Below are 9,348 nucleotides of genomic sequence, written 5' to 3' on the forward strand. Positions count from 1 at the left end.
TTTTAAAATTCATTTTTTAAGGTTCGTAATTTACATTAAATTAAATTTTTTACCTGTAAAATATAAAAGAAACAAATTTTCTTCTCTAAATAATATAATAATAATAATAATAATACTTCAAACGAGTTACGTTATTTTTTAAGTAAATCGTTTCATAAATTTGTTTAATTAAATTTTAAAAAAAAAATAATAATAATATTTACAGAAAAATTTTTTTAAATTTTATTTATTCGAATAGAAGAAAATTTATGAAATTGTCGTTAAATAGAAATTTTTTTTTGGGAAATCATTAATAATTAAAAATTGTGGAAAAAAAGAAAAGAAAAGTTTTCTTAATGGTTTTCTATTGTAATTTTTTATATTTAAAAAAAATTTATTTTTTGTCAAGGGCAAAATGCGAACGGCATTTTGATTATTTTTTTTTTTGATGAAAAATGAATCTATCGGTCATTAAGATGAAAAATAATGATTTTCTCTTTTTCTGTTTTTCTTTTAGGAAATAAAAAATTATTCGGTTTATTTGGAAAAATAAAATTTTCTTTTTTCTTAATCGTTTTGGCATTTTCTCTATTATTTTTTACCGATGTCGTACAAGCGACGTATAAAAAACCGCCATTTAACGGAAGCATTTTTGGAAAAAGAACTTCTGGAATGACAGGTTTAATATAAAATAATAATTATTAATTTTTTAAATTCGATTAAAATAAATTATTATTATTATTTTTTTTTTTTTCGTACTTACGCGTAGATTATGAAAATACAGGGAAAACTTTATCGTCATTATGTGAAGTTGCTGTCGAAGCTTGTTCTGCATGGTTTCCACAAATCGAATCTAAAAAATAAAAATTTTTATTATTATTATTATTTTCATTTTTTTTAAAGCTTTATTAATGTCGCTTATATTTTCATTAAAAATTTACTAGAAAAAAAAGCCGCTCCCCCCTCCCCCCACAAAAAAAAAAAGAAAGAAAAATTTTGATTAACGACGTTTGTCAATGTTTTTTTTTTCCCCCCCTCCTCCGAATATTTTCAACAAATAATTATTTACATTTTAAATAGATTTATTTTAATTAATTAATTAATTAATTAAAATAATTTTTTTTACGGATCATTAACCTTTTTTTTCGTAAAAAAAAAAAATTTAGCCCCTATCATAAAATCTTTTAAATACAGGATGTTCAATAAAAAAAAAAAAAAAAAAATTTTCCGACATTAAATTTTCTGGCATTTTCAGGCGTTTTTTTTTTTTTTAAATTAAAATTTATTTATTTATTTTTAATTTAATTTTTTTTGCAAAACATAAAAAAAATAATTATTATTTTAATTTAATAAAGTTGCTTTAAAAATAAATAAATAAATATTATTGTATAAGTGTAAAGCTATTTTAATTTATTTATTTATGTATTTAAATATATATGATTTCGATGTGAACAACAAAATTATAATTTTTTTTTAAAATTTAATAAATAATAATCAATAATTAAAAAAATTATTAATTGTTTAAAATTTTATTTAAATAATCACACTGTATTTAAATGCAAATAATAAATGTCGAATGTGAGAGAAATTATAAGGGTTTTCGCCCAGTTTTAAACGATTTATTTAATTTCGTGCACAATGTATATAAACAAATGTAATGATTAAATAATAATAATAATTAAAGAGAAGGATTCAACATCGGATATGGAAATATTTAATATTAATTCTTTGGCAGGTAAGAAAATAAGTTTTTTTTTTTTAAAAAGTTTGATATTGTGACATTAAAAAAAAATTTTATATAGTTTTGGCTTTGGTTGCGATTACTTATTGTAATGCAAAACCTCCAGCCTCTGAAGATATTGGTACAAATTTTTTTTTGAAAGCATCTAAAAGCGTTCCGAGAATTGGCAGAAGAACCGTCGATTATGAAAATTATTTCTTAAAGGTAATTATTAATTATTATTAAATAAAAAAAAATACGTTTATTTAACGGAAAATTGGTTTTAGGCATCTAAAAGCATACCGAGAATCGGTAGAAGAACAGAAAATTCTGTCAAAGATAATGATAATGGTTGGATGCCAAAAATTTATCAGGAACTTGTAAAAAAAAATTTTTATGATCAATATTTTAAAGGCACAGGTAAAAACGTATACAATTATTATTATTATTAAAAAGAAATTGTAATATATAGATATATATTTTTTTCTTACTTCTTTAAGAACGACCCGGATGGAGCGATTTAGAAAAAATAAATCAAGATATTCCAGGAGCTTTTCAACCAGATGAATCATATCCAGAATCTGGAACTATGCCTTCCTCAGAATCTTATTGGAAAAGAATAAAAAAAGGCGAACAATCGATTGAAGAACATTCAGATGTGTAATTGAATAAAAAAATGTTTTGATAAATTATTTAAGGTGTTGGGTGTTATTGGGGCATCAAGTACAGTTTCTATACTATTCTATCCCCAAAAATATATTTATTTTTTATTCATATTACACGTCTATAATTAATTCTTACCCTTTTTTTTCCTAGTTCCCAAAATAAAAAAAATTGATAAAAATATATATATGTATATATGAAAATTACCGTTATTTTTTTAAATTCAAATCTATAATGAAAGTGAATTATATTTATATACGATAACTAAGACTGCCTTAAAAAAAAAAACTTTTAGACTAGCATTTCTGAATTGGTTAAAATTTCTGCTTTGCTTCCATTTATCCAAACTGTATGTTCAAATTGAGCAGCTCTGGCATTGTCTGCAGTTACAGCAGTCCATCCATCTTCCAAAATTATAATTTCAATATCGCCTTGTGTAAGAACTGGTTCTATTGTAAAAGTCATACCTGTTTTCATTTTCCCAGGATATTCATTATCTGAAGATTGAGCATGCAAAATGTATTAAAAAAACAGAATAGGTAAAAAATTAGCATTTTAACATAAAACTTACAGCAATGATAAATATCAGGAGGACCATGAAAGTAATGACCTATTCCATGACCTGTAAAACTAGGTACAACATTGTAACCATATTTTCTAGCTGTTTCACTAATGACTTGACCGATTGAACAAAAATATTCACCATCGCAACAAATTGATATAGCATCATTAAGGCACTGCTTTGTAGCTTCCATCAAATGAATACCTTTTTCATCTACATTTCCCACTGCATAGGTTTCTGAACAGTCACCATGATGACCATCAACATAAACCTAAAATAAAGAAAACTTTTTTATAGGGAATACATAAAAAGTTAGTGTTTGAAAAATGAAAAATGAAAAAGAATACTTTACAGTCACATCAATATTTATTATATCTCCATCGCAAAGCGGTCTATCGTCAGGTATGCCATGACATACTACATTATTAACTGAAGTGCAAACTGATTTTGGAAATCCCCTATAATTTAATGGTGAGGGGTAAACATTATTGTCAATGCATAATTTGTGAACTATTTTATCTATTTCATCAGTAGTAAGTCCAACCTGTAAAAATTAGAGTTTAAAAAATACCTAAGAATAAAGAGAGAATAATTTTACCATCATGGTTTAAAATTACAGATAATAATACAATTAATTATAAAATTACTTTCAACATTTTTGAAGTTGTATCTAAAATATATTTTGCTAATGAACAACTTTTTTTCATTTTTCTAATTTGTTCAGAATTTTTTATCTCAGGTTCTTTTGGGATTTCATCGAGAAACGTTTCATAATTTTTAATATAGTTTGGAAGTAATATATTTTTTGGTACACTAAGTTCTTTTGTCACAAATCCTGGTGTGACAATATTGTACACCCCAAAATTTTTTCTAAAATTTAAAAAATTAATGTGTAATTAATTATTAGAAACTAAATTAAGGACACTTATTTAAAAAAAAAAAAAAAAAAAAAAAAAAAAAAAAAACTTACTTTTCTAGGGCATTATTTTTAGAACTATAAAAAAGTTTAGGAAATTTAAAATTATAATTTTCCATATAAAACCACTGATTTACAGTGGATTTTTTAAAATTATTTATAAATTTGAACATTTTACTGAAAAATTTATGTAATTGACAAAATTTTATAATTTTCCATAAAAAATTTCTATCCTGGGGGCCAATTCATTTGCCGACCACCCAAAACATGTAAATGTAAATGATAAACACTTTGACTTCCGTGAACACCGTTATTTATAACGACTCTAAAACCTTCTTTTAATTTTTCTGAGGCCAACGTTTTTGCTACAATAAGAAGTTTTCCCAAAATTTGCTCATCGGAGGCTTCTGCTTTTTCCAACATGGAAATTCTTCTTTTCGGTATTACTAAAAAATGTACGGGGGCCTGAGGGCTAACATCATTAAAAGCAAGACAATCGGAATCCTCGTAAATTATATCTGCCTTAATTTCTTTATTAATAATTTTATCAAATATCGTCGGCCCTCCAATATCGCGTGCTTTTTGAGCTTTTAAAACTTCATCATTTTCTTTTTGAAACCTATTGACTGCGCTGTGTATACTTCGCGTGTTTAAAAAACTACAAAGCGTAAAATTATTTTTAACAACTTTATTCAAATTTAATTTTAAAAAATAATTTAAATAATTTTGATTTACTTTGTATGAAAATTTTAACATTTTTTATATGGAAAAAAAAAAAGAATCAAGTCAAGACTGAGCTTTTCTGACTGTAACTTGTGCCAACTTAAAAAATTGAATTTTTTGTTTGTAAACAAAAGCTAAGTGAAAAAAGTTTGTGTAACAGCAACTATAAATTATTAGAAATTTTTTTTTTAATAAATGTATAAAAATATATTATTGTATTACTTAAAGTAAATTGATTTTTTAATTTTTTTAATACAGATGATAAATCTTATAATAAAAAAAAATTTACAACTTTACTATTTATAAAATATTTTATTTTACAATAAATGTTGTATTTTAAACTTAATTTTACTTTAAGTAATGTTTTCTTGTACAACAACAAAAAAATGATGCTGAGAATAAATATTATAATATTATAATATTTAATAAACAATTTTCTTATTTAAATAAATTAAATTTTTTGTCGTTTATGGATTATGCCAGTAAAATAAAGTAGACAAGTAAAGAAAAAAAATTTGGCACACTTTTACAATTAATTTTTTTTTTAGATATATTGGCATCTTAAAAATTTTTAATGTCATTTAGATTTTTTTAAATATTTAATTGTTTTTTATATATTAGTAATAATAAATTACATTAAAAAATTCATAAGCGATTTCTTTTAAAAATAAAAAATTTACAAAAAATAAAAAAAAAAAAATTATAAAAGTAAATGTATAAATAATAATAATTAAAATTTGATTAAAAATATTTTAAAATTAAGTAAGTTACTTAAAAATTACATAATCTACATATGAATACATAGATATAAAATACTCCATTAGTTTTATTTTATAATATTGTCTTTACATTTATTTTTATATATAAATATATAACTTATGATTGCATTATTTAAAATTAAAAACAAAAAAAATTTTAACAAAAAAAAATGTATAAAAGTCTGTACATCGAGACTTTTTTCCAGATTACAAAATTGAGCAGTCATATTATTTTATGAAAACAAATTGTATAAATAAATATTTTAAGTATTGATTACCAGATTATAAATTATTACCGATTACACTACATTAAAATTTTTTATTATCAAATATTTCTTAAAAATAAAAAAAAAAAATTTTTAAACAATGATTTTCATTATAACAATAAGTAATAACATTTTAAACAAATTTTTTTAATAACAAATTAATGCATTGTCAACAATAATTAAAATTTTAAAAAGTTTTATCAGCTTTTTTAAATATTTAATCTTTTAAGACACTAGTTTAAAAAGATGATTCGAGAATAATGATGCTTTTTTGTAATATAAACTGATTTTCGAATAAATTTTTCACAGCATTTTTCTAATTAAGGTAATAATTTAAGAGAATTTAACAGAATTTAATGCACTTGCTAATTCTTCTTCATTCCTAACTGATGGATACAAACCACTAGGACCTTCATTTCTGACAGGAGTCGTATCAGATGTCTCACCTGGGCTTGAATAATATGGATTGTATGGGGAATTTGAATAATAAGGATTCGGTGAATAAGGGGGTGGTGGATCTGTATTTCTTTGTTGAGATGAAGGAGGATTAACAATTCTATAATCCTTGACCAATGTTCTAGCTCTTTGCAAAATATCTTTCGCACCTGACAAACCATCAAATTTTATTTCATGAATTTCCTAAAATTAGAATTTTTATGTTAAGAAATTTAAGGATTAAGTAAATAAATACCATGATTAAGGTATAGTACATTACCTTGTCTTCAACATCAGGCAAGCATTTAACAATATCTGCTTGAGCTTCAAATATATAAGCACATTTTTGAGAAAGAGCCAAGTATGCCTGAGATAATTTAATAAGTCCTTCTTTAACTACAATTAATTTAACTGCTTCATTTTCTTTAACTTTTTCAGAAACTATAAAATTAGAAATATAAAAAAAAAAATTTTTAATAAATAAATACATAACTATCCAAATCATGTATGAATTGAAAAATAAAAGAAGAAAATTTTTATACATATATTTAAAGATGTTAATAATGATAAGGTATTTAGTAAAATTATTACATTAAAATATTTTATTTTCATCAGTAAAGAAAAGATAAAAAATTACAACAAATAAAATATAAATGAATACTATTATAAACGATTTTAGTATTATTACTATAATTTGTTAAATAAATTTACCTTCCACTTGCATTAAATCTTTTTGTCTTTCACATTCTGCAATTTTGGCTTCAGCAGCTCTTATTTCTTCAGATGAATTTTTTTTTTGGGCTTTTTTTAACTTTTTTCTCGCTTTTTGCTCTAATGCCTCACAATTAGCAAATTTGTTTCTAGCAGCATCTAAATTACGTTCTCCCTCCAAAATAGTTTCAAATTGATGTTTAAAATCTGAGATTTGATCTATTAAAGTATAATGTCTAATGATTAATATATATAAATTAAGTAATTGAATAAATTATTTTGTAAAAAAAAAAAATTACCAGCAAAACTACTTTGAACCTCGCTCCACAGTGCATTTAAATCGGATAAATGAAGAAATAATTCCTGCAAAGCTCTATTTTCATCGACACATGTCCAATTTGTTATGTCATGAAATATTGTTTGTTGTGAATCCCTTACTGCTTTCAATTGTGACTTGAGAATTTTTAAATCAGATATTATTAGATTGAGTTCTTGATAACCTGTGCCAAATGACAATAAAAAAGCACCACTCCTAAAAATAAAAACAATCAACTTTTTACAGTAATATAATATATTAACAATTACTAAAGATGAATGCCGTTATCATACTAATTTAAATTTTGAAAAATTAATAAGAACAATAAATGATATCAGTTACTTTATCACAATGAAAAATTAAAAGAAATGTAAACAATATCAAATACCTTCTAAGAGTACTAGTAGCTTTTTCCATGATTTATTGAAATAAAAAATGATAAAATAAAATCTGCTAAATATTTTCTAGACTCCAGTTTACACGGTAAAAAAAACTAAATAAAAATAATTAAAAGTGACTTTTTTTTTTTTAACAATTACAGTTTTTTATTTTCCCCCATAATAATAACTCTCACTGTTACCAGTTAGATCAAGGTTTTTCCTACCAACAGAAAAACAAAAATTTTCAATTGAAATAAAAAAAAAAATTTTCGATTTTACGAAATTATTTCATCAATTTCAAATGCGTAATAATTAAAAATTACTAAAGGATTCTCTTTGTTAAAAAAAAAAAATTAATTTTTAAATTAATTAATTAACAATGAAGTCATCAAAATTAATTTTGGCGCCAATTACAAATTTATTTAAGGGTATTGTATTATTGATTTTTAAACAATTACTATAAATTAATTGTCATAAAAAAATATTTATTTAAAAAAAATTTAAATAAAATTTTACTTTCATAATGAATTTCTTAATTATATTAAATATTATTTTAAATTTTTTTTTTTTGTCAACTATAATTTAATCAGCTTTTAATTGTGTTATAAGCTTTTGTTGACTTGATATTTTATTTTCAAAAATTAAATTTAAAAGTGAAATTAAGAAAATTTTGAAAATTAGTGACAAATATTTATTTGTAAAAAAAAAAACTAATTAAAAAAAAAAAAAAAATAGGAAAATGTCAGTCATTTCAAAAAATAATGATAAAAAATTTAACTGTTGGCGAAACTGAAGAATACGTTGATTCTCATCTTTACGATAGGCGTCATGCATTTCAATTTAAGTAAAGTTTGTGTCTTTCCGTAATAAATTTTCCTCTTGTTTAATAGTTTTATATAAATTAATTGTAGTCGTTATCGTAAGTAAGTTATTGTGCAGAACTTTTTAATTATATTTTTAAATCAAGGATTGAGTTTTTTGTTTAGTACTTTTGACTAGTGGCTAAACTAAAGCACAGTCATCTAAGAATTATAAAATGGCGGACATTTCTATCATTTACAGAGTGTGGTATTCTGCGACTAAACGCTGAAAAAAAAAGTAATTTTTTAAAAGGTAAATTTTTACTTTAAAAAAACATTTATACGTTTAAGTATATATAGTAGGTAAAGAATTGCAGTGTTAAGTGTTACTTAAAATTTCTAATGAACAATGGAAAAAGGATATTCAGGCAGATACTTCTATTCATCAAATGTTCGTTTTTACTATATTTAAATAAAATTGAACATTGCTAAAACACAATTTAAATGACGTCTTCAGAATTCATCAATATTACTAACTAATTCTTTTAATTAAAAATATAACACGAGTTTTACCCCTAATCTAGTGCTATTGCTATTGTACTTTTTTCCATAGAAATGTGCTCGTTAATTGCTCCCTTTTTTTTTTCTTTTTTTTCTTTTTATACTGAATCTTTAAGTTACAGTTTATAATTGAATTTAAACAAATATAAAAATTAAAAATAATACCTTAGAAATTATTTACATATCGTTTATTGAATAGTATTTGCGCAGAAATTATTTTACCTAGTCTTTAATTGTATAATAATAATGTTGGAAAAAGATAATTACTTAAAACGCATTTTTCCTGTGCATTGTTTTCAAAAAATAAATTTTTATAAAATATGTATAGATTTATTGTTTAAAGTTGAAATATTCATTTTTACCTGATAAATATTTTAATAAAAAGAGGTTAATGTATTACTTATTAAGGTCAAAATACAGTTTAAATTTTTATGTATATACTTTTTTTATTGTTTATAAAAAATATTTTTAACTAGGTATACACATTAAAAAACTTTTTTATTTTTAAAATTCTTATTTTATTGCAAAATAAATGCATTATGAAATTTTTTTTAGAAT

General features: G+C 22.5%; 4 protein-coding genes across 4 annotated transcripts; 1 reads left to right on the forward strand and 3 right to left on the reverse strand.

The window, feature by feature from the left end:
* Window positions 1–1,811: 1,811 nt before the first annotated feature.
* Phum_PHUM461350 (uncharacterized protein) lies at window positions 1,812–2,363 on the forward strand (the record flags this gene model as incomplete). The annotated part of the gene is made up of 3 exons (XM_002430019.1): window positions 1,812–1,841; window positions 1,987–2,119; window positions 2,200–2,363. The coding sequence occupies 3 exons, from the start codon at window positions 1,812–1,814 to the stop codon at window positions 2,361–2,363; spliced, it is 327 nt and encodes a 108-aa protein (XP_002430064.1).
* A 290-nt stretch (window positions 2,364–2,653) lies between these two features.
* Window positions 2,654–3,959, reverse strand: Phum_PHUM461360 (methionine aminopeptidase 1B, putative; the record flags this gene model as incomplete). Its single annotated transcript, XM_002430020.1, has 5 exons — window positions 2,654–2,859; window positions 2,934–3,195; window positions 3,277–3,468; window positions 3,572–3,794; window positions 3,895–3,959. 5 exons carry the CDS (start codon window positions 3,957–3,959, stop codon window positions 2,654–2,656), a joined length of 948 nt encoding a protein of 315 aa, XP_002430065.1.
* A 109-nt stretch (window positions 3,960–4,068) lies between these two features.
* Phum_PHUM461370 (histidine triad nucleotide-binding protein, putative) lies at window positions 4,069–5,384 on the reverse strand (the record flags this gene model as incomplete). Its single annotated transcript, XM_002430021.1, has 2 exons — window positions 4,069–4,480; window positions 5,335–5,384. 2 exons carry the CDS (start codon window positions 5,382–5,384, stop codon window positions 4,069–4,071), a joined length of 462 nt encoding a protein of 153 aa, XP_002430066.1.
* A 236-nt stretch (window positions 5,385–5,620) lies between these two features.
* On the reverse strand, window positions 5,621–7,466 carry Phum_PHUM461380 (uncharacterized protein; the record flags this gene model as incomplete). The annotated part of the gene is made up of 6 exons (XM_002430022.1): window positions 5,621–5,656; window positions 5,936–6,226; window positions 6,303–6,463; window positions 6,734–6,952; window positions 7,045–7,265; window positions 7,438–7,466. 6 exons carry the CDS (start codon window positions 7,464–7,466, stop codon window positions 5,621–5,623), a joined length of 957 nt encoding a protein of 318 aa, XP_002430067.1.
* Between the last annotated feature and the right edge of the window lie 1,882 nt (window positions 7,467–9,348).

This window comes from Pediculus humanus, genomic scaffold (genome assembly GCF_000006295.1).
Source record: "Pediculus humanus corporis 1103172108244 genomic scaffold, whole genome shotgun sequence".
In the NCBI taxonomy this organism is placed as follows: domain Eukaryota; kingdom Metazoa; phylum Arthropoda; class Insecta; order Psocodea; family Pediculidae; genus Pediculus; species Pediculus humanus.